The sequence below is a fragment of the Ambystoma mexicanum genome, chromosome 1q (assembly GCF_040938575.1).
Source record: "Ambystoma mexicanum isolate Mex_15411 chromosome 1q, UKY_AmexF1_1, whole genome shotgun sequence".
Classification (NCBI taxonomy): Eukaryota; Metazoa; Chordata; class Amphibia; order Caudata; family Ambystomatidae; genus Ambystoma; species Ambystoma mexicanum.
Window position 1 is genome coordinate 1,445,882,815 of NC_090922.1, and position 25,271 is coordinate 1,445,908,085.

At 44.9% G+C, this 25,271-nt stretch overlaps 1 protein-coding gene across 9 annotated transcripts in view; it reads left to right on the forward strand.

The window, feature by feature from the left end:
- RNF220 (ring finger protein 220) overlaps positions 1-25,271 on the forward strand; it is an 856,068-nt gene that overhangs the window by 829,510 nt on the left and 1,287 nt on the right. For all 9 annotated transcript variants that reach the window (XM_069642322.1, XM_069642324.1, XM_069642323.1 and 6 more), the window contains 2 exons: positions 11,628-11,736; positions 16,287-16,361. In XM_069642322.1, coding sequence (XP_069498423.1) covers positions 11,628-11,736; positions 16,287-16,361 — 184 coding nt within the window. The remainder of the gene's footprint in view (positions 1-11,627; positions 11,737-16,286; positions 16,362-25,271) is intronic.

Here is a 25,271-nt window from a genome sequence, read left to right on the forward strand (position 1 = left end):
CGCTGTGCATTGCCGAAAGGCTCTTTGTTCAGGCTGACTCAGAATCCAATGGAATATATGCGATTGAGCATTAAACACGATTTTGGACATATGCGCAGTGTGAATGTATCATTGTTTGTATTTGTTCCCAATGTTATCATATGGAGGACAGAAGGGGTGGGGCGGCTCCGGCACACTGATGCTTACTTAACTCCCCACTCCCTCCCTCCGGACTCTGTCTTTATGGATGGTCTGGGGGCCTCCTTGGATCCACTGAGAGGTGCCTAGGAGTTGTGGGTTCGAGGATTCTTCCGGTTGACTGGTAATGCAAGATCTGACCCCTGTCAGTGAATGAAGGAATCCAGAATCCAGCAATGCAGCCCACACTTCACTGGATGGAAGAAGAGTTCCAGTGACTATCACCATTTGCAGGAGAAGACCGGAGTCCTTCCAATCGCGGTCACAGCAGTTGCTCCAGGACAGGTTCCCCTAAAGCTGGAAAGCTGAAATTCGGTGAGAAGGCGACTTGTGGCACAATTTGGTAACTACCCAAATTTGAAATGGGGACGGTTCTGGCGAGGTCGCCCATGAGAGAGCTGGTCAGTCCACCGGGCAGTACAAGGCGACTTCTGAAGGACTGGATCCGTGACCAGGCATTGAAAATAGTTGGTCCCACTAGTCCAAGGACTGAAGCACTGCTTATGGTCTTCGGCGATCGGGCAGAACATCAGGGCTTCACCGGGCCAGACACTGGAAGCGATGCTGGGCCACTTAAGAAGTAATCTTTGGATCTTGTTTGAGGGATTCTTGTCTTAAATATAGATCTCAAGAATAGCTGCATAGGCCCTACTCTTACCCAAGATTCCACTTAAAGCAGTCCAAGTCTGCCACTGGTACAGATTTTTACCATTCAGGCAGCCGTTAGTTGTCCAATATGCAATAAGGAGTAGTTTTGTTATCCACCACAGAATCAGACTTTCTGGCACCAAGGATGTGGGCTGGACTGAACAGTCCCAGCCCCCTTCCTGGACTCCCCACACAAAGGCTCACTAGTCTGCGAAAGACGCATCTTTCCCCAGCAAGTCTGAGGGCAGGAAGAAGGACAAACTGCAATATATCCAAAGAACAAGCTACATATTTGTGGCACTGCCTTTTTATGGCACCAGCAACGTTTGGTAGCCATATGTAGTAAACGCGAATGTGCACACAAAAATAATGCAAAAACAAAACTGCTGCCTCCAACTGCTACCACTGTGTCTTTAGGCACATTTAAAAGTACACCAAAATCCTCCGTGTAAAAAGAAAGGGTGATACAAAAGTATCCCTATTGCACTGCGTTGTAACATTCTGTGTGCAATGTTAAAAATACAAGAATCACAAAGGGAAACCTAGTTTTCCAGTACTGATAGTATAAAGGCCTGATCAGTTTCCCCATAATTGAGCAAAATGGAAGTGAAGCTGAAGGCTTTACTCTCCTTAAAGTTAGGACAGGAGGAAAAACAGAGCAAAAAGAAATGGGGTTCCATAGGAAACTGTGGAGGGAAAGGACAGTCCTAAACTGTGACTCGTGTGCAAATTCACTGTACTCTTTTCTTTTCATTTACTGGCACACCCATGTTTTTCTCTAGTGCATATCATTCCATGGCTTCACTAGAGATGCAGGTATGTGTCACGCACTTCCTCCCCTACCCCACCAAGAGGGCTTTTGGAGTGCTGCGCATCTTTCTGCGAAAGGTACCTCACTCTTTTAGCTTTGTGGAACACCCAGAGGTGGTGGCAGTGATATTGTGTTGATATAATTACAATGTATTCAATTACAATGGGGTTTGGGTCGATTTCTGTACAGCCTTCTTTGCCAAGGTATGTAAAACGATCTGACCTAATGGCAACACCTAGTTTGCGACCAACAGATGGACCAAACTCTCAAAGGTGGCAGCTATGGCAGAGTAGTCTGGCTTCATTCAATGGAGGATTAAGTCCAAATAGTTATCCACAGAGAGTACACTATCTTGGTGTACTGAAAAATCGACTTTATTACAAAATTACACATAGAATACTTTGGTTGAAACAGAGCACATATAAAGACGCAGTACAAGCATGAAAAAAGTAAAAAAGGCCCTAGACTGTCCCTACCACTCCTAAGCTGCACTTATTACCTGGTGGTAAGCACAGTACATACAAGGCTAAAGGTGGGGAGGTGAGGAGCAATAAAGGAACCATAGTGAACAAGTGCATGTGCATAGTCCGGATCGGGCCAAATTGGCAGCACGATAAATGGCGCCGTAATCCCTGCAACCTCTAGCTCATTGTACAATTATTACATATGTAGGCCAGGTGCTAGTATAGTAACTAGGGGGAGGAAAAAAGGGTTGGCACTTTCCCGACAAAGCACAGAGGGCCACAACAAGTTCAAATAAATTTAAGGTCACAATAACAGACCTGTATGGTCTCATTACATTCCAAGAAATCCAGTGATACAAAATAATCAGCAGTTATACACTGTACCTCAACAGGTTTCCATGGAGAGGAGGCTAACGCAATGATTTTAAAAATGGTAAATCGGTCGCATATGCTAAAATGTAAGTCTCTTGTAGAACACTTGAGGGACCCAAGCAAGACCCAGGAATCTATCAAGTCCCTTTGTGGAGTTTTTGGAGTTGGTTAAATTTCCCCGTTAAGAATCAACAGGACAGATATGGTATGCAGAACTGCAGTTGGAGAAATAAGTCGGGTAAGTCTCTGTTTTCCCCCACAATTTGGGGGGAAAAAGGTGTAACCAGCCGTGAAGGAGACTCACTAAAAGATTCCTTTTCCAGCTCCAAGACCTAGAAAACCCAGGCAGGAAGGAAGCAAAGCAGGATCCAGAACCACCAAAGTAGAGGGAGACCTGCGGAACCACACAGACCCAGAAGACCCCGATTGGAAACTTGTCAAATACCCGAGGACGCTTGGGTAATTACTCATGGTGCCAGATTCGAACAAAACATGGCTCAAGACGACAGGCTTCCTACATCGAGGTGTTAGGAACCGGAGGATAAAACTTCCCACAAACCATCCCAGCTCGGGACAACCAGTCCATACAGTGAGGACCAAGAAGAGGATGAGGAAACGGCTCAGAAAGGAGGTCCAGCAGCCTAAAGGTGTGACTGGCGCAAGGGACGAAGGGCCCAAATGCTCTGTCTGTCTTGCCAAACCTGTTCTAAAATCCAGCAGCCTCTTTGTGGCAAATCCTCTAGTGATTCATGTACGAGTCCAGCAGATTTGAGGAATGCACGGCGTCTCCCCTCGGTATAAACATTCACTCATGAACAAGCCTAATCCTGCCCTCCAAGCACACCAGGCAGACACACTAAGGTTTTGGCAGTATGCTAAATAGGCCGCCCTATAAATTGCAAAACAATCTGGTTCACCCATCCACTTTGTGTATTGGGCTGTCTTGGGGCAAGGGAACTCTTCAAACCATTACATAGGGTGCCGGGGTAAGCTCAGAGCTAGCTCATTTGTGCACAATGGCCATTTTAGGTCTGCTTCATGGATTACACAAATTAATTGATGGCCCAAAATAATATGGCATAAAGTAGGATTAATAAAAAAGCATTAGTACAACAATTATTAATATTATATGGGGTTTTTTGACCGCAGACCTAGCTTTGGGATGAAACCAAGCACTTTACAATCATAGGTGGAAGAACACAGTAAGAGAAGCAGAGAAACAGGGAAGGGGGCATACTATACTATACTGTAATTTGGAATTACTAATGCAGTAAAATCGGTTACACCTGCCCCCAGGCTACTCCACAATACAGGTATAGTATGATCTTATCGCTGTGGGGGGCGGGGGGGCGGGAGGGCAGGGGGCAGCGTGCAAAAGGGAGTTAAAAAATAGAATTTGCCCTCAGAGCTATATGGCTTCCATAGGACAGCATAGGAAAAGGGTTACAGTGAGGGGGTGCGAGGGCTTGAGTAAAAGTCAAAGTCCCTCTGACCACATAAATAAAGTCAAAGATCCATGAAAAGGAGTGTGGTGGGAGACAAACGTTTAGGGGTCCCATAGACCTCGGAACCCCCAAAACTGTAACAATGGGAAACTGCTTGTTCCCTGTGCAAGAGCCCCAGGTGGCACTATTGTATTGGAAGGTTCTGTAGGCATCCAGAGTTAAACTTTGTTTCCTTGTAAATTGATACATATGTGGGCATGTGCGGGTTGTGCTAGATGTGAACATATGTGGTCTGTGCTCCTGAAACTTGAAGCGGGAACTGCCGTATTTGGCCACTGTGTGAATGGATGTCTCGACTCCAAGGCTTCGTCAAGATTTTGGCTGTATTACTGGGAAGACTTGTTGAAACCTTTGCATGTCACTGTGCCCAATGGCTGGGTGGTTATCAAAAGTTTGAAAAGGGGAGTGCATGTGTTGGGAAGCTGTGTTTACATTGTTACAGTATACCTGTAATATATGGTAACCTGCTCCTACACCTCTCTGGGTTTAGTCCTGAATTGCACAGAAGAGTCCCTATTGAAGCAGTCTGTGCTTCACCATCTGTCGAAGATCACACTGATGGTAAAGTGCACCTGGGAATGCAGATTTCGTGCTTAAGGCTCGAGTGCTCCCTCCCCCACCAGACACGGATAGGTTATATGCCTCCAAGACTATTACGCTCCCAGTAGATGTCGGCATGAGGCTGGAGCACTGGACAACTGGAGGATGGGTAGGGGTAGAGCCAGCAGCCTACTGCTGCAAAGATAATCTACTGCCCAAAAAACATTACTCAAAGATCTCGGTAGATCAGAGGAACTGTGGCGTACCAGCCCCTACCCCTCGGGTGTGTGGCTGTAGCCTCTAACCCTATGCTTGGTATCCCATTAGTGGGTCCTCTTTTGGGACTGCTGATTAGGTACTTGGTAAGAGATCAGTGGTTTAAAGTCATGACCCAAGAGTCTTGATTTGAGACCTAGCCTTTGACGTCTGGGATGGGACCCCTCATTTTGAGATCCTGACTGGGTCCTGCTTTGTGACGTTGGTGAAGATCTGTCCTAAAATCCAAGACCTGCACTTGGCCAAAGTTCTGTGGATTGTGGCATGGCTGTTGGCCTTGATTGAAGGGGTGGTGGGTGGACTACCATGATCAGAACCCTTGGCATGGGCATGTAATAGCAACCCTGGCCCAACCAGATAGTACATCCGAGGCAGGCAGGCAGCTTTTGTAATCCTGGCCCCTTTCTTTTTTTCTTCCTTGATTGTAATTTGCAAGGGTTAAAGAACACAGCTAACATTCTAATGTTTTTTCATTAAATATGTTGTTGATAAAGCACAATGCTGAGTCAATTAGGAGATTTCCGATGTGCAGAAACGGGGATAATTTAACGGAATTGCCTGTGATTGCCCACTGGGACGGCGTGCACACTGGGATTGCTCTGTTTTGAAGGCCAATATTGTGCAAGTATTAATGTTTGACAAATTTAAATTTGGCAGACCCTGCCTGGCAAGGAGTGTGGTTGGGGCCTGCTCACCCGTGGCAACTGATGTTTGGGTAATGATGCTGGTACGACTAAGATTTGCTGTGGCCAGGGGCAGAGAACATGTCCTTTCTTCTGTTCATCAAATTAAGAACACCTTTTTATCTTGCAAGAACCTTCTGCGAAGGCGTAGATTAGCTTCATCTTCCTTCTGGATGCTACTGACTGTCTGAGAATGTATGCCCAAGTGAACTCATGGATGCGCTCTGCTGATAATCTTCTACTATAGGTACCTTTTTCTATTGGCATGCGGTAGTGTCCTGTCCCCTATTGGGGGCACCGTTTGTTTGTTGGAGGAATCGGAGGCATGGTAATGTTTAGATATCTCATGCTTTCTATCTCGCAGTACTTCAGTGGTCACCACATCCGTGTGCCTTGCCTTTGCTTGCCTGCCTTTTAGTTACTGTATTTTACGTGTCTTTTCCGACCAGTCGTATCGTTGCTGTTACTCACATGCAGTAGGGTAGGTGGTATTTACATTTGGATTGTCGCCACCACCCTCAAGGGACTACTTTATAGTTATTTTCACCTGCTTTTCATCCAATTCTCTAATCTCTCAGTCCTGTTCCTGTGCCAACCATAATCTCAGAGGAAGGGCTGGAGGTCCTGTCACCTGCCATCATCTCCAAGGAAAATGTGCCTGTCCTTTACTAGTCTGTGCCTGTCCTTTACTAGTCTTAGAAGGAATAGCACTTACCTCAACACACTCGCCTGTCTGTCCCGTCCTTGTCTGTATGCTTCAACCAGTCTCTGCATTCCTTGCTAGACTAGTAGGTAAGCATATTCCTGGGAGTTCTTCTCTGGCCAACTCTGTAGTCGCAAATCTTCCCGTATTATAAACTCCCGCTCTGCTCTACTGATATTATCCTGTGTCCAACGTTTTCTAGGTAGCCTTTGAGCGTTTTCACTGTATTGCACTGCACTCATTTAGTCCTGCTTTACATTGCCAATACTGCTTCCTAATCCCCACATCCGGAATATTCATGCAAATGTGCAGCCCTGCCGGCTTTTGACATCGCCCGTACTGTGCTGACATGCCTTATATTTATTGGGTTGCCCTGCAATGCCTGTCAAATAATAATTCTCTGCTATATTGCTATGCTCATGTCTTACCCATGCAGGAATCCCTGACGACTTCCTTGCTGTTGGTCCCCAAAGGAACTTCTGGGATTTTGCTAGTCTTTATACATGTTTTGGTGCTTTACCAAACTTTCATGTGGTTTGTCTTCTTCTGCAGGCTCGGTCTTTGCTTTAAGAGAAACAAATGAGTTAATTCAGAGATTATTTTACTGCTTGTGTGAGCAGAGGAACTGACCACCATCCACATACTGACGTGTTCTTTATTTATAGTGCGCACCACACCCTAGGCTGGGGTATCTGGACGCATTACAAGTATATGCGTTAACATGGTTACACAGTTTATCACTACATATAGAAAGCATAGAGGAATTACGGGAAAAGTTTAAAGTTACAATGTAAAAATGGTGGGATAAAGTGGGACATAGGGTCATATACAGGAAGTTAGATACAATAACATTATAAATGCACATATTTACAGTTATTACATGTACCTTAATCGTTCCTGTAGTATCTAGGTTGCTCGTGCTCACACATCTTGTATTGCTTATGAGGACGTTTTGGGGTACCATGCCTTACAAAAGACTTCCTTTGCAGGACTAGTGGAAAGCATACATTGCATTCTGTGTCTATGCATTGCCATGTCACTGCTTTCCTGCCAGATATGTAAGCTAATGTTGAACTCCGGATCAGTTCAAAGAAGCTAGAGTCCATACTTCTGTAAGGGCAGATGAAAGCACCAATGCCCTTGCTAATGTATATTTAACCATGTCTGCAGTGTATGAAGTGATAATGATTAAATCACTCTTTCGGCAGTTGATTGGGCAGGTTTCCCACAACGTGACGTGTGCGGCTCTGCAGTCATTTTCCAGCTAACTAACACCCTGATGTACAGCCCTTCCAGTAATCGATTGATGTCTTGGACTTGCTTGATGGTTCTTTTCTAGGGCTCCTGTGTGCTTCCTCTGCTTCACAACCACACTGGTATCCTCTTCAGCCCAACATCCTGAAACTAGCCGATGACCTTCAGCCTTACGGGTTGATGTGTCCGGTGGGCTCATACCATGAGCTGTAAACACCGAGTTCATCCTTGTTTAATTTGATAGGTTTTCCGTGTTCGCTTTAATTAAGAAGGAAAAAACCTATAAAGGGAGCCACTACTCGGCCAATGCCCACATTTAATACAAGAACTACACGGCCATGGCCCACCCAAAAAATTGCTACAAACCCTAAGAACACAGTATTCACGCACCCATAGTACATACTGTGCCAAAGCAATACAAGTTCATTGTCAAATGTACAAGGCGAAAACGCACTAAAAACCCCTCAATTACCACAAGCATAGCAAGAGCAGCACCTGGAGTGCAGAAACGTCACATGTATAGCATGCATACAACACGAAATCAGCTCTTGCTTACCAGTGTATGGTTCAGCATAATCAGCCTTGTGCTACAAATTTAGAGCACATGTGCAGATGAAAATGCACATCCCTCATAGTAAGCAGCTAACACTGGATCACGATATCCCAGCGCAGGGTGCAATTAAGCTTCCATCACACACATGCAACAAGACAATGATGTCCCCACAATGAAAAAAACAACCTAAAGCTAGCATGCCATGCAAAAAATGCACACAATATCCAACATCACTAAAATCTAAAATCACTAAACCTCCCACACTAAAGCAACGCACACAAGATATTTAATGCAGATCATTTAACATACATGGAGTGCAAAAAGAGCAAAAATCCCATAGTACACAAGCACCACAAACCAAACCTTCATGATGACTAGCAAGCATGCTATGTAAAATCAACCCCATAAAGTGTATATACAATTTAAAAGCACGCTTGAACATGCATTGCACACTGGCAATTCAGTTGACTCGACCTGTAGTCCACAAGCAGTCCAAAATAATCCCAGACTAGCAACCTGTAATTCAAAATGCACACAATTATTATGGCCTGCATGCCTTGGAATGTCATCACACTAATACCAGAAACTCCATGCAGAATTAGCATGCATATCTTTAGTATGTATACACAGTGAACATAGCGTAGCTGTAGAATTCAAACGCATGTATGTAGCATAGCCGGGTAAATGCATAGAAACGCCCCAAACGGCCTGAAGGTACTTAACCAACAAGCATTTGTACGCCCCCAAACTAACCAGTAAATGAAATATTTGGCAAAGACTGTATCTTTACAATACCTCTAGGTTGCCTATCACGAATTCCCCCCTGACTGATGGTAGCGTGTTCCAGAGATGCGTGGTTTGAGTATTGTAGATTCATTTTGGTGATGGACACTCTGATTTAACACCCCCAAAATTCAGAAACCAGAACCGGACATATTTGAATGAATACTTTGAGGACTATTTTTTTAATCGAAATAAATTAAAGGACTTCATTTATTTTAGGTAAGGTAAGCCACCACAGTGTAATTGAAAAATATAGAGAGCTTGTCTACAGGTGAAATTAACCTGCCTGCAAAATTCTCACTAATTTTATAACCCACACAACCATTCACTTAAATCCAATTATTTATACTTATGATCTAATCCTAAATATTGCAATTCAAGTCCTAAGCAAGTTCTAAACATATTTGTAAGTGTTGTGCCGGAGAGGTTTGGGCTCTATAGCGATGTGACAGGGTTTGGGATCTGGGTCGGGGAACGGATGATGCTAGGAGAGGCCTGAGATGGCCTTGGTCTGGGCCTTTCCTTGACTCTCGGGTGGCCCATGGGGTGTGGGTGAGAGTGGGTGGATGTGGAGGTTGCGATTTTGGCAAGGGCAGCTCTTGCTGCGCTAAGAGAAGGCAGCTGTGAGTTGGGGGCGGGGTGTCCTGTTCAGGAGAGGTGCGAACAGAGGGTGCAGGTGAGTAGCTAATGGGGGGTTGTTTTACCTATATCCCTGGACGGTCCGTTATGTTCGGTGGTCAGTTTTCAGCTCCTGCTCTCCATCTTGCTGCTCTTGATTTGAGCAGAGTGGGATCTGCATGGATGATATAGCAGGTGGGGGAGAGGGAGTTGAACAGGTGAGGGGGAGGGACTGTACATTGGGATTTTGGAGGGTGGACGGGGGCTGTGAGACGAGGTGAAGGGTTGGGGATGGCTGGGTTAGGGTGTGGTGGTTCTCGTCCGGTCTCCGGCTCTGATTTGGCCAGTGTATGGCATGGTGTCTAGCCTGTGAGAAGGGTACATCAGACGATGTGGCTGAATAGAGAGGGCACAGCCAACCTTGGTACAACAGTAGCTGTGTACTCACCTGGCCTTGGGGCACCTGGTCAGGGAGAGGGATGGTTAAGGTGGAGGCAGTAGGTGTGGGACACCTTGATAGAAGGGGGGGGCACCTAAAAGGGGGTACCACAGTAGACAGTAAACCCAGTAGCACCTAGATTCGGGACGCCTGGATAGCAGGAGAGACGCTTAGATTGACATATTACAGTAGACCATAAAATGCAGTAACACCTTGATTTGGGACACCTGGATAGCAGGAGAGACACCTAAACGGGCATACAACAGTAGATAGTATAATGCACTAGCACCAAGGTTTGGGACACCTGGATAGAGACAGTCAAACGCAGAAGCACCTACATTTGGGACACCTGGATAGCTGGAGGGACGCCTAAATGGGCATTCAACATTAGATGGTATAACGCAGCAGCACCTACATTTGGGACACCTGGATAGTGGGAGATATAGCAAATTCAGCCCTGAGTGGACACGAAGAAAGCCAAAATACAAAATAGCCATTGTACAGGTGTAAATCTTGTGGCACAGCCATTTTAGAGTATATGGCACTCTAGAAAGCATTAAGCGGTTAAATGCAAACATGCATGAGACAATAGAAACATGGTAGAAAAATATCTGCTGTCACCAGCCCATTTTGTGCATGGTCTTGGGAGGATAGCTCAGTGGCAACGCGCTCGTCTTGGAAGCAAGACGACACGGAGCAACACAGGTTTGATCCCCAAATCTGCGCTTAGAAACCTCTGGGTATTAAACGCTTTAGAAATAACCAATTACAATTACACATCATGCAAGTAACCACAAAGTTATAGGGACAAAGTGTTCCTACCTCACCTCACTGTAAAATGAAGGGATGCAGTGTAGAATATACAGAGGATTTCACAGTGGAGTTGAGGTTTCCTATCCTGATAACAGTAGGGACTGACCTTGGCTATCTCGCCTTGTAAATTGTATCAGACTGCCTGTAAATTCCGTTCTTGCTTGTACTGTTTTACCCTATTATATGCTTTCTTTGTATCTACTTTGCCTGTACCTTCTGTATATCATGCGTGTATAGCTTTATTTTGCCTTATGCCACTTTGTAACTAAGCTGTAAGCCTTCTTTTAACCTCTGCGCCCTGATACCCCTGGGTATGGCGCGCATTATAAATAAATAAACAAACTGCCCCAATAAAGATGAGCTTAGCAAGGCAACTGAAAGAAAAGGCTTGATTTGCCTTCAAATGTCAGGACGGGTACAAAACAGCAAAAAGGTGGGGTGTTGAATAAATGTCTACGGCAGGAAAACCGCGAAAACATTTTTTCCAAACATTGACCCATAAAAATGTCGACTTTTCGGTAGTACACTGATGCATCCTGGAAAGGTATGCAGTGCTGCACAATGTTATCACAAGCATAGATATTGACAGTAGTTGATGATTACCGGACCTGTCTATTGTGCACATTTATCGCATTACTGTTGGCACCTGTGCTGTTTTTGTTATATTCTGTTAAGTCCCCTGTACCTGTTCAAAGCCCTTTTGATTTAATGAGAAATGTTGTTCACTTTGCTCCCCCACCAACTGGATGGACATTCTTTGTAGTCACTATTCTCTTGGTTAAGTTCAAAAGCAAATTTAATGTTCCTTTTAATATTACTCTTCTCTCACTCACCCCGCCTTGTTGCAAGATTTGCTCTCATCGTGCCTTCTAGAGACACTTCTAATGAAGCCTTGTCTTAACCATGGCTGCTTGTCCTTTGCTGTTACTCGCTGCGTAGTGTTTGCAATCTCCCGTCCCTCCTAACTTGTTTTACACGTTTCTTTCAGAATAACGGAAGACTCCACTGTGACCACGCTTGAAGCACTGAAGGCCCGTATCCGTGAGTTAGAAAGGCAGCTCTCTCGCGGAGATCGATATAAATGCCTAATTTGCATGGTGAGTTTAGTTTTGTTCCACTCCCAGCAAGCAATAGGGACATATGCCCATTGTGGGTGTCGGGGTGGGGGGTTTGGGGCCAAAGTGGACGTTTTGCGGTATGAGATAGGCAGATTGTGTGTGTATGTGAGCGCTCATGCACCATGATCCACTACTCGAGGTTTTTTAATGGTCATTAATTCCGAAATAGTAATGTGCGATTTTGGTTATTAGAATCAGTTTGCTACTCCTCATTGATCGAGTGCCGGCTTATTTGGGGATTGAAACACTAACGCCTCATCCCCATGATTCAGAGTGCAGTCCGTTACTTCTGCAAATGATTATCTTCATTCCATGTAATGCAAGGACAGTAGTATTTCATATTTTATATCAAAAGTTAAATTAACAACTATACAACATTGTTGGGTAGTTTGTAAAGCTTCTATACCATTTGTCACTTCTTCCCAATCCCTAAAATCTCCCACTTTCCTGTGTTGAAAACTTACATTGGGTTATTCCGCCTCAAAAGGTATCGCTTGTAGTTGATTTTTCTCATACACAAACCAGTCACAGAATGAGACTTGGTGAGGGGTCCTTGACACCACAGTTCTGGACTTTATATAGCTCCTGGATGTTAATTCTTTAGTTAAACAGGAGATGTCTCTTTGAATGGTGTACTTTTCCTTTCCTGATACCTATTTGAGACTGGTCCGGCTCTCCTTGGTTGCATAAAGGCGTTGGCCCGCAATGCTGTCCTCTCTTGACATCTGCATGCTGGAACCTTGACCTGTAAGACTAGATTCATGGTGTTTACTTCTTGTGTTTGTTGGGTAGGTCGGCTACCTAGAGAAATGAAGATGACCTAGGTTTTTTCCCCTAAGAAACCACTTTGGAAACCTTGGGTATAGATTATGAATGAATGCTGTTGACTGCACCCCGTTTTCCAGGTTTTTTTTTCTACGTTTGAGCGGATCATTGAGCCCCAAACTTGGTTGAGCTAAACCGGATCATTCATTCACTTAGATCTACAAAAAAATAATGTTAAAACAAAAAAAATGTAACATTCTTTATATTGCAATACTCCAAAATGTGAAGTATTTAGCAAGATACTTCCAATAAACTGGTGGCTAATAATTCTGGAAGCTTTGCCTGGACTTCAGAATGTCCCAACAAACGTGACTCTTATCACTGCAATGTAGGCCAGACAGCTGTAGCTATAGCCTACATTTGCTTAAACTTTACCATTATTAAGTTACCAGTAATCGCGCGTGCCATCATAATGGACCGATTAACTTGGATGGATGTGAATACTTCATCAACAAGCTTCACGGGCTTGGTCCTGTGTTCTCAAGTTATCAACTGTGGCATCTGCTTTCAGAATCCAAACGAGCACTAAAAAGAAGCCATAGTGATTTTAAATAGGACATGTTTGGTATTCAGATACTCAATGTATTGCTCTGTTTAACAACGAACAAGTGTAGCCTTTCAGTGCAGTTTGATTCCTTTAAAAAGGGGCTAATAATTGATTGTTGCGAGTGACCCACATGAATGTTTTTCCGCCAAAGCTGTGGGTTTCTCTTTGTGCAGATATGAAACTAAGCCTTTTTTGTTTTTAACTTAACTTTCATTGTTCTCATTTGTGATATTCCTCCCCTGCCTGTCATATGGGCATGCTAGTTCCTAAAAATAATCTGTAGACAACAGATCATTTGTAGATGGCAAAATCGTTGGATTTTCCGGCACTCTCTTCGCCAGGTAGAAGCAATGAATTGAGAAAGGTGTCGACTCTTTGTGGATTGCCATTTTAATAATATCAGTGTTTTTATAATGTTAAGTTCGTGTGGTGATAGCATCCATCTTGTAAAATTGCACATCCCTTCCAGGCAACCTATGGGCTCGTTCCACAGTAGGGAGTGCTAGTGCGGCTTTGCAAAGGGGTAAATGTACTCCTGCATGAAACGACACCATAAGTCCACATGATCTGCAGTTAGTCACTCGAGTCCAGCACTGATGCTGAAATGGCCATCATGTTTTACTGACTTTACCATACCACTGGGTTAGAGCTCACAACTACCTCCTAGAGATATATAGATATATATAAATATATATATATATATATATATCAATTTATCTGATATATACATATATCAATTTATCCAAATTAATTTCTGCATTTATTACGTCCGTGTGGTTATTTGTTCGCAAATTAGAAACTTCCGAAACTGAAATGTGCTCTTTTCCAATGCCCCTTTTCAAGTTTACCGGTCTCCCAACCCTGTGAGTTTAGGTACAAGATGGCGGCGTAGTAGGGATTGGAGGATATGTTGAGCAAGAGCTAAAAGCGGCTTTATGGTAGCAAACATCACTAAGTTAGCAGGAGCTACATTTTGGAAACAGGGATAGCTTGTTGCAAATCTACATTCTGCATGACCTGCAAACTTTAGTGTTATCCATTATAAAGAACCCACTATTCACTGATGCCTTCTAGCTTGCCCAGAGTGCTCGAATATATAATGTATGTTAAGATAGGTTTGTTTGTATGTCACCAGTAGTTGGTAACAAACTAAATAGGCTCTTTTAGGTTTTGGGCGGGAGCTGAATAGCTCCAAGCAGTTTTGATCCCTGTTTGTGCTGTTTTCAGGATCACTTAAATAAGTGCCACCTAGACTATTGATGAGCAAGATCCAATTTGACTCTGTATATTGTAACTAGAATCTGACAATTGAACGTGCAACCACAAGGAATCGTAGTGAAAGGTAGGGCACTTTTTTCTGGCCTGTGTTCTTTCACAAGTCATGTTACCAACTGTTTGGCAATGGTATCGGGGCCCTAGAATACGAAACATACCATCGTTGACCACCTGCCAGCCGACACTATTGATTTGGAGTACAGAAAAGTGGGAAATGGGATGTGGGAAGAGACACGCGGGTTATTTACCTGCCCATGCTAGTCCCTATGGCCATTTCCACATGTACCTGCCGCTCCCCAACCCAAACACGGTCTCTTGGGATCGCATTTAGCTAGTTCCATGAAGCAGTAACCTCAACCTTCGTGCTTTAAAGGACATGCCAATTTTATTTGAAAGCAGTCTTCTGAGAGCTCATGGCTTACTGGCAGATGTAAACGTGGTGTAATGTTTAAAGCAAGTGTGCCTCCAGCCACTAGATTTATAAGCAGTATCCTTGCACTGGCAAAGCCAACCGTTTTTAGTTTATAGGTATTAGGCATTTTCCAGTCACTGCTAGCCTATGCGCAGGTACTTGCACCATGTTCTACATGTTGCCCTTGTATGGCCAGGCAGAAACATTATGGCAGTGCCTGGCAAATGCTGATCTCATGCCCAGAGAAAAGCCAACACTGTTCTCTTTGCCAGTGCTTGTTACTTTTTATGAAAATATATTGGGCATGTTTGGACTGTGTGGCTTACGTATTTTATACAGCCGTGCTACATAAAAAGGGTCTGTGGATGGTTTCATTTATCTTTAAGTAACATCCACTAAGTTAAAGTCCTTCTGCAGCTTCCACAATGCTTTCTGGGGCATTGCCCTCACTATCTTCAACTCTCTTCCTAAATACCTTCCTTCTAGAGTCCTCTGCTCATGCTCTGCGGGTCAGTCGCTTCTCCAAGCAGAGAGTGGGGGAAGATCTCTATCGGGCGTCTCCCTCTGGAATGGTCTCCCTGGCCCTCTGTCTTGAACTGGGTATCCTTTAGTTCCGGAATCTCCTCAAGACTTTCCTTTTCTCCTCTTCTTTCTCCCTCCCTCTCCCCTGTTAACATACCCTTGTTCCTCCTACTCTTCTGACTGGCTGCTAGGTGCCCTCTGAGTCTTACAGGGCACCAGGCCCTCCCACACGCTGACCAGTCATCCTGCACTTGCCACCTGACCCACCTTGCTCAGCCACCTGGCCCACCTTGCACTTCCTGGCTGGGATAGCACACTGTTGTCCCAGCCTCCCTCGCACTTAACTCGGAGCCTGCTGCCCTGGCTGCACTTCGCCTACACCCTCTCCCCTGCACTTCCACAATCTGAATGTCACTAGGCCTAGTCAGATAGTTTGTCTTTCCTTTGTCCTTCCTTGCCTTGTTGCGCCTTGAAACACTTGTGTATAGGCGCATAATAAATAACAAATCAATCAATCTCTGTGATCCTCCACATGGTGGGGACCTCATTTGTCTCGCGCAGGAGCTCAGCTGAGAATACAATCCAACCATGTGATCATTTGAATCACCAAACTAGATATTTACTGCTCATTGTGATAGTAAATCTACTGGTTTTATTTTTGAGGTAGGTAATCGCCATTCTTGTATTGTGCAAATCAGGACTTTAAATCCTTAAAGGCAGCGTCACTGACAGGCTCTACATCAGTAAATGGAGAGGCTACTATTTTATGGCTGCCACCTTGAGCCAACAAATGGTGGTTTGTGTTTGCATTCGGTGAAGTCACATAAAGGGAAGATTACGTATTGGGAACAAGTAAAACTTACAAATTCGATGTTTAAATTAGGATCCCACTGAAAGGGTCCTATGTTTTCTCTCCAAGTAACATCAACGTTTTTCATTCTCTTCCAGGACTCGTACACAATGCCACTGACGTCTATCCAGTGCTGGCATGTACACTGCGAGGAATGCTGGCTGCGCACTCTGGTGAGTGTTTAATTTGTGAGGCGATAGATTAAATTTTTGCCAGTGTACCTATCTGTGAGTGTTGATATATAATTTGCATCTATGGCTGCCCTATGGAATTTGCATAGCATATTTATTCTGATTTTTCTTTTTGTAGTGCAAATCTTCCACGCACGTGTGGTCACTTTGCCCTTGCCTAGGGAGTCGTTTCTGCTGAGGTGGGCATCGATTTAAACTTTTTAGAAGAGCAAGGCTCCGCAATCTGTGAGCCACATTGGGGGGAGTCGTTGGGACACTTTCCTGGGCCCCAGATCAATTGGACTGACTTTTTTTGGACTAGATCTTCTGATATTCTTTCTTGATTTTGCAAATCCCAGCCTGAGTCTGCTAACACAGAACGGCCAACCAGGCTCCCAAAAACAGCCCTGTGATTCCCTGAAAAGTGTTTACCAATAAACCTATTGTGTCATTTTAAGATATATTTAAAAATTGGCAGATTTTTACCAGACCAACAAAGGATCACTAGTCAGATCAGATCAGACATGAGCTTCTCGCACACGTTTAGTGCAAATCCGTCTAGCATTCATATTTTGTGCGAATTTTCCTTGGAAATGTAAATCGTCGAAACTCTCCATAGCTTAGTCTTCACACACCCACTGGCCCACACTCACTGAATGGAATTGCATAAAATCTTAGAGTTGGATGTGTTGTTGTTTTAGAAGGTTTTGTGTAGTTTGGTCGACCGGCACCAAAGTAATAAGCAACTCAAAGTGCCCTCTTATAAGTAATTGAGCTTAACCATAATCGCGGAGCCCACTCTACAATTTGTTGTGTGTGTGTGTGTATATATATTTAAATATAAGATTTCATCTGTTTGTGGTCAAATCTTACCTCGCCAAAGTATATCAGATACTAGAAGTAGGGCATCAACTAGAAGGAGCATTATGGGTAGCATGTGCATAACGAACTCTGCTAAGCATGTGACTCTATACCAATACAATCTGCACATATACTGTTGCAGGATATATAATGGCTTAATTTGTAAAAATAAGCCAGTTGGACAAGTTTTAAGGTTGAGCACTAGTAGTGTACATGGGTCATAACTAGAACTGATTATAACCGCCCACTATTGAGTTGCAGTAGAAGACTAGCACCATGTAAATTATAGAAGGGTGTGGCAAACCTACTAACTTCCTTGCTATTTGGAGATGGTAATAGACCTTGGAATAAGTCGTGAAAGAGCATTTTCAATAAAAAGCACTTTAGAGTTCAACAATCGTAGTAGAAAATGGGGTAATCCTTAAGTATATAGACATAACATTGCAGCATGCACCGAGACCGCTAACGAGGATTCTGTTTAGACCTCCGATATAACATGTCAGGGTGTTGGCAGTCTTTGCATAATTGACATGGTTTCATTTCCTCGTTTGTTAGACGGTATTCTGAGCACTGTCTAAGGAATTGGAAATTCTATTTTTTCTTGTTTTACAAGTATCTGTTATTTGGGAATAGCCATTAGCCGGTTTCGAAGATATAGCTGAACATGTTGTTTTAAAAATATCAAGTAGAAATGTTTTAGCAAAGATCCTCTTTAGCAGTGATTAGCGTCTCTAACCTATATGAGCTGTGCCTTCATCTGTTTTTTGGGGTTGGGGTTAGCTTGGTTGGAAGAACGGGAATTGTCTGCTTAGGGTTGAGTTTCCTTGCATTCGAAGATAAGTAATGCTGGTCAGGATTAAAGTGTATGAGTGAAACAGGGGATTTATTATTTTAGACCCATCAGCTGGCCAGGTTTGGCAGCATTGCAAATACAGGCATAAGACCCCAAAATGGGTCTACGTTAGTCTGCAGCACTGTAAAAGGCAATAATGGTGCAACTGCAGAAGTGTTTGCAGATACTCTGTCGGAAATCATGTTCCTTCTTTGTTTACTGAGATTGCTTCCACTGAAGGGATCTCGCATCTGAGAGCGTTTTCAACAAAGCCAGGTGGTTTCCAATGGGATGATTTCATTGCTGCTTTCCTACCACCTGTACACCATTCTATTAAGAGTGAGTAGTTCAGCTCACTCACTGTTGGTACGTCAGACCAAAATGCATGCCTGTGCAGGCTTGACCGGCCTACAGAAGGACGTTCTTTGGCTCGTCTGCTTGGTCATCTGCATGCCATTGAAAAGTTGAACTGCTAGAACGTTCTCAAAGTCTAACAATGAATCTTGTATAATGCCCCGGCCAAATCAACCATTTCTCTAATGGGGTCAAACATTACAAAAGAAATACCAGCACTTTCTTAAACTCTCTGCAAAGGGTTACATGCAACGGAGAGAAGTCGGGAAGCAGCAGTTGGTTCATACTATTGCGTAAGGCTGAACATATCTATTAAGTCATTCCTCTTTCAGGCATTTCATTTCTGCAGCTCCAAAACTAACTTGAAATGTCAGTGCCTTGTATCTCATGTAGTGTTGCTTATGGTTCCCCTTTGCGCTCTGTCTAACCCCTCCCCTCTTCAAAACTCGTCTTAAAGCTGATCTTCTTTCCATTTGATTTTTTTTTTATTGTATCGTCTCTTTGCTCATCCTATTGTACCGTTGTTTGATTGTTGTTAAACGTTTAGGCATGAAGCGCTATAGAAAAGAAATAAAAGTACGAAAATACAAAATACGGTAAAACCCACAATTCCCAATGAAATGCTTGGTCGGCTTTCGGTTGCCCTGCTGCACAACCTCGATCAGGGGCAGGGGCGGTGAATGAGTGTAGTCTCAACATTTTTATAAACGCACGCCTCGCTGGACGTCCATGAAAGATATTGCTGCTGCTGCCGCCGCGTGTATGTCTTCAGAGACTCCCAGTCTCTCTTGCCTCGGACTTCGCTTGAATCCACCAATATCTGTCGGCCATGCAGTACAGAATTCTCTAGCAAAGCATTTCTCAGGCGGGCGGGTGGATTGGATACAAGCAGACGCAGTACATGGGTTCTGGATTTGAATGCTACGTTTCGGAGCCTTGAGTTGATCGCTTGGAACCACGTTCACTGTTTCTTTCGCTAACTAAAATGTGCATTGTTCATGTCCTAAACCTGTGTGGGTGGAGTTCGGCCATGCTTGATTGGGTCATTTCGCCGGCCTTTGGGTCACGGGTTCCGCGTTGGCTTCCGGCGCCTCTTCTCTGCTCATGGCGGACACGTCCGCTCGTTAACGAAGGTGGGAGACCCGCCAGTCGGGCAGAGAAGAATAACTTGGGGAACCTGGCACGTGGGCCGGGAAGCAATTAATAAGGGCCCTCATCTGTTCGGCAGCCCTGCCCCTCTCCTTGTGGTCCCGCGTTATTAATGGCGAGGCGTTTGCACTAGTCCACGTTTAAAGTCCTGCCATGGCTTGTTACTAATGTAACCATTAAAATGTAGCCCGAGGCTACTGCAAAGGCTTGGAATTCCCTGCTGCTTTTTGTCCCGATCAAAGCCTGTGTGGTGTGCGTGTAATCTCGTTAAGGCCGGCGTTTCCTCCACAGCCTCGCCTGCAGCCCCCACTTCCCACCCGCCTCATGGACGTAATGGCTCGCATGCAGCAGCTGGCTGCGGCGCTTTAATAACTTTCTCAATCTGCATTGTTCCAATTAACGTATCACCCCCTTCCCCCGCCCCGCTTCGGACGAAAAGCGCTATAGGTTCTTTTAACAAGGAACAAAGCTGTGGGAGAGCGTGTTTTAATAATGGCAGACGTTACCTTGTGGTCGTATGCGAGTGTGTCCGCCTGACCTGCCCAGATCCCGTTTCCCTGGACACCTTTTCTGTAGCGGGAGCCAATCCCTTTATATCCCCATGCCGTTCCGCTATAAACAATTTGTTGGAGTTTAATAAGCGCAACAGGGAATCGCATTGTACCCTCACCCTGGACTTTTACATTCGGTACATGAAAGCCCGGCGCAAACACCTGGGGGGTGTAGGGGGGGGGATGTTTAGGCAGGTGTGACTTACTGTAAAACATTGTGTTTTTGTACATTTCAAGGGAGCAGCTTAGTGCTGCCAGCTGGCAGGTGTTGGAGTGGTGTCGATGCCCGTGCCTGCGTGTGTTTGTGGTAAGGGTTTGTCACGATTTAACGGGTGTCCACGTGAAGAGCCTTGACACTGAACGCGCGAGGGCGCACCCGCCAGAAAGCAGCTTACAATCATGCGCGCTATCCCGTCGCCTGAAAGTTGCACACCGTAACAGCTGGATTTGGCCAGCAAGCCCAGAAATGGGGGTGGGGGCCAGGGGGAGGTCCCAGTTTCTTTGCTGATGCGCCGCATTTCCGTTATTTTGGCAGTAGAAATCTGCAATACATGTAGAGGAATTCCTGCTATTGGTCTACTACCCGATGGAGCACGCTGGTTTCAGGATCTTGCCAACAATGGTACTTTCCCTGAAGCCGCTGTAGACTCATTGAGCTTTGCAGTCATGGAACGGCAAGAGGGACACGCAACCGTCTGTGGATGTTTTGGTATTTCCCCACCCAATGACTGCCATGGCCATTCCCATGTCTTCTCTGGCGAAAACACACACCTTGGTATCTTTGGGTTACCACTAATGTGCAGTAATATCAAACATTGTGCTGTATACAGCCATTCCAGCGTTCTTTTTTGATCAGCCTTGTGCGAGTTAAAGGCTCAATTGCAGCTGTTACTAAATTAATAATCAATATGTGCATCCTGCCATTTGCTCCTTGCACTGAAATCCTGGTATGAACAAGCATTCGCATACGAACAGTTTTGACTTGCGTGTAGGTATTGTATATTTGCCAGGCACTGCCATAATATGCACAGGTACTTGCACTATTTTCAAACTGTTGCAATGTAATGGCCCAGTAGTACCGTATGGCAGTGTCTGGCAAATAATTTACACCAAAGCCAAAACTCTCGTCTTTGTCAATGCTTCTGTTTGTGTGAGGAATCCGCCATCTCCTTGGTAATAATGGGCCTTTCCAGCACTCTTTCTGCTTTTTACCCTCTCCACCTTCCTGCCTCTCCCACCCTCAAACACTCTTCCTCTCTGCTTGACAGTTAACTTTATTTATTTATAACATTCATATACTGCCCAAACCCAGGGGTATCGCTGCGTTTGGAACAGAGAATAAAGTAAAAAGTACATTGATGCACATTTTTACTCATGTGCAATCATTCTTTTACCACTGGTTCTTTCCCCACTCCTCTAAAGCACTCCCTTGTGCATCCTCTCCTGAGAAAACCCTCCTCTGACCCTAACTGCCCTGCCAGCTTTCGCCCTATTTCCTTCACCCCCTTCCTTGGGAAGCTTCTCGAGAAGCGGGCCTTGCCCCAACTTAACTCTCACACTGAACTTGTTGGTGGCCTCCATGACCATCAATCTGGGGTTCATGCATCCAGAGGCACCAAAACGGCTCTTCTGAACACCTGGGATGAATTGCTCGCCTCTCTTGACTCCAACTCCCCAGCGGTCCTTATCCTTCTTGATCTCTCCTCTGCATTTGACAAAGTTAACCATTCAATCCTCATACAAAGGCTCCATGATAGACTTGGTATCTCGGAGCAGGCACTGGACTGGCTGTCCTCTTTCCTCACTAACCGCTCTTCCCAAGTCATCCTGGGCCCATTCACCTCTCTTACTTCCATCTCCACCTGTGGGGTCCCCCAGGGATCCATTCTCTCACCATGGCTCTTTAACATCCTTGCTCTCCTTGCACGCCTCATCACTGCCTTCTCTTTCAACTTTCAGTGTTACACAGACGACACACAACTCTTGAGACACCCCGCTGACCCTCTTGCACCCTCCATCAACCCTGACTGCCTTTCTGCCATCCAGTCCTGATGCGCCACCAATGATCTCTGCCTCAATGCCTGTAAAACAGATCCTGCCCACTGGGACACCTGCTCCCTCTTTCTTACCTTCACTCTGGCCTTCCTCCTTTGGTTCTCTCCCTGCTCCTTCAACTGAAGCCAGAAACCTTGGAGTCTTCTTCGACTCCTCTCTCTTCTTTCTCCCTCACACTCAGGATATTGCCAAGAAGTCCAACTACCGGCTCTTCCTTCTCAAAGGAATTCTACCTTTTCTCACTTTCCCGCAGAGGCTGAATGTGACCCAAGCCCTAGTTCTCTATAGACTAGACTGCTGTAATAGCCTTCTCTTGAATCTTCCTTCCTCCACTCTGTGACCCCTTTGGCTTATCCAGAATAGATAGATCAGCAAGACTTATCCTTGGCCTTAAGCCCAGGGACTGCTTCTCTCCTGCTCTGAAAAGTCTTCACTGGCTCCCAGTTGCTGCACAGATTAAATTAAATTCCCTCTGCATCATCCACAAGGCTGTCTGGGCCTGGGGACCAAAATATCGTCAACTCTATCTCACTAAATACTCTCCCACTAGACCTCTTTGCTCCTCTGGCACCAACTCTGTGTGTAAAGCATTTTGCCAAAAAGAGGGCAGGGGGTCACTCGCTGCGCAGGACCTTTGCAAATTCTGGAACATTCTTAAGACTTTTCCTCCTCCTTCCCACCTTCTCTCCTCTGCTATTCCCACAGTTGCTGAATCTTTGTCCTTGGCCCTTATGCATCTTCAGGGCCTTGACCTCCCTCACCGACTACTCCCAGCTCCTGTCTATCCACAGCACTTTGCATCTGCACGCTCCCCCCGCTCTGGAGACTCGCACTCGCACCTCCTGTGGTTCTGGCCCTGTAGCCCTCAACATTCCTAGCACTTCCTCCATGGCTCTCCCACAAATAAATTCTTGTCAGAGTCAGATTTTCAAGAGTTTTTTTAAAATGCCATGTAAGATTGTTCGTTTCTGATGGCTGCAGGGAGAGTGTTGCAAAGTGAAGGTGCAGTGACCGCAAAGCTGATGCCTCCTACCCTTTTACTCTTGTAGTGAGGGATAGTCCAGGGATAGCTGGTGCAAGATCTTAATGGGCTTTCTGGGAGAAACAGTCATTGAGGTAGGTGGGCGCCTCTTTGTAGATACACTTGGGCGCAATTGTCAACGTTTTGAAGTCAATCTGCGCTTTTATGGGCAACCAATGGACATCCCGTCTGGTTGCTGAGATGTGATCGGTCCATCTGTAAGTGAAGTGCGGCCCGCAGGGCTGGTTTCCGGAGCAGTTGAAGTTTGACAGGTTAGTTGATAAAGTGTCCATGAGGAGAGCGTTACAGTAGTCTAGTATGTATAGGACCAGTGCTTGTGCTAGTGTCAGGAAATTGTTAGGAGACAGGAATTGTCTTCTTATGGATATAAGCCTTGAGGTGTTGGCCTTGGCAGAAGATGGCTACATGATATGCCTTGTAATGGTTAGCTCAGCTTCCAGGTGGACACAGAGTTGTAACCTGTTTCAGGACTGGGATGGGGGTGCCGTCAATACAGAAAGTGGATAATGAGGTACCAAGGTTTTTTAGGCGGAAGGGGTAGCCCACTATGAGCCAGTTTTGTCATTGTTTAGACAAAGGTTGTGTGTGACCATCCAGTTTGAATTGTGCTGTAGACCATAGTGGTGGTATCTGAGGAATGGTTGCCTGTGATGGGGATAACTATTTGGGTATTATCTGCAAAATGTGTATAGATGATCCCCTGAGAGTCTAGGAGGTCGAAGCGGGGTTTTGTGTAGGTAAGAACCTTGTGGTACACCCAATGGCGCAGACATGGGATCGGCCGCTATCTCGCCTAGAACACACTCTGGTGGTGCATTTGTTGAGGGATGAGTGGACCCAGTAGGTTACCGGGGGGGGAAAGTGAAAATATTGGCTGAGGTGTTGACAGAGGATTTTGTGGTCGAATAAATTGTAAGCAGCTGATGGGTCTTGGAGGAGGAGGATGCCTAAGTTACCAGAGTCGCAGATAATTTCCGTATGGATGTTTAGGTCCGGAGGGCTGTTTCCGTGCTATGTTTGGGGCGGAAGCCGGATTCTTTTACCAAGCAGGTAGTTGAGCTCAAGGAATTTTTGGACGACCCGGTCGAGTATTTTGAGCAGAAATTGGACTGTGGTAATGGGACAGTAGTTGGTGGGAATGGAGAGATCAAGGGTGTGTTTTTATTTTTGTATTTTATTTAATGAGGCGGGTTATCCATGATACAGTTGGGAATACTGGTGGGCATCATATATAGAAATGTTTGTGAATATCAGCCAGTACCGGATCAAGATAAAAATGCAGAGATATTCACGTGCCACATCTAGAAAGAACGTGGAATTGTAGCACATCACTTCTAGACAGCAATATCACCGCAAAAATATTGCCATACAAAAACATTGCCATATTTTTGCGGTGATATTCAGGCATGGAACCTGCGGGCAGCCCCTGCGTTATTTTTAAAGGAGTGGTGGACACCCCCACAACCTCTGCTCCCAAAACACCCAAAATATCGCCTATGGCCGTTCCAGACGACGATATTTTTGGTTGGGATAATATGTAGTGATACCTCATGGTTTCAGTGGGTATCAAGTTTGCAGTTTTAAGATTCTTAACATACAAGTAAACGCCCTATTTAGAAAATACCATCTGCAAACATTGGATAATTGAGTTCCTTTTTAATTCAGCTTCCCTGCATTTGGCAGACAACACAATGCATTGATGGGGTATCAGCCCGCCTTTTAGTTAGTCTCAAACCAAAACTGATCTATTTTTTGGGGGGCCGTTGTGTTGAATAGTGTTCTCGCTTTTTGAATGGCAAAACTTCGTAACTGTGTTCATATTGTGTTTAAACTTCTATTGGTTTAAAAAACGGGTGATCTGATCTTCAGCGTATTGTGTAGAATGGATTCAGATGCATTACCCTGAACTGGAGCATTTCCAAAATATCAGAAATCCGTTCATTTGTCTTTGGAGACTTGCGTAAATAAGCCCCTACTAGGAGGTAGACTCTTTTCAGCAATTAAATGCCTTGCTTCTCACTATTAATGGATTTGTTTTATTTTTCGCCTCCCACATTTTTTTTCCATGT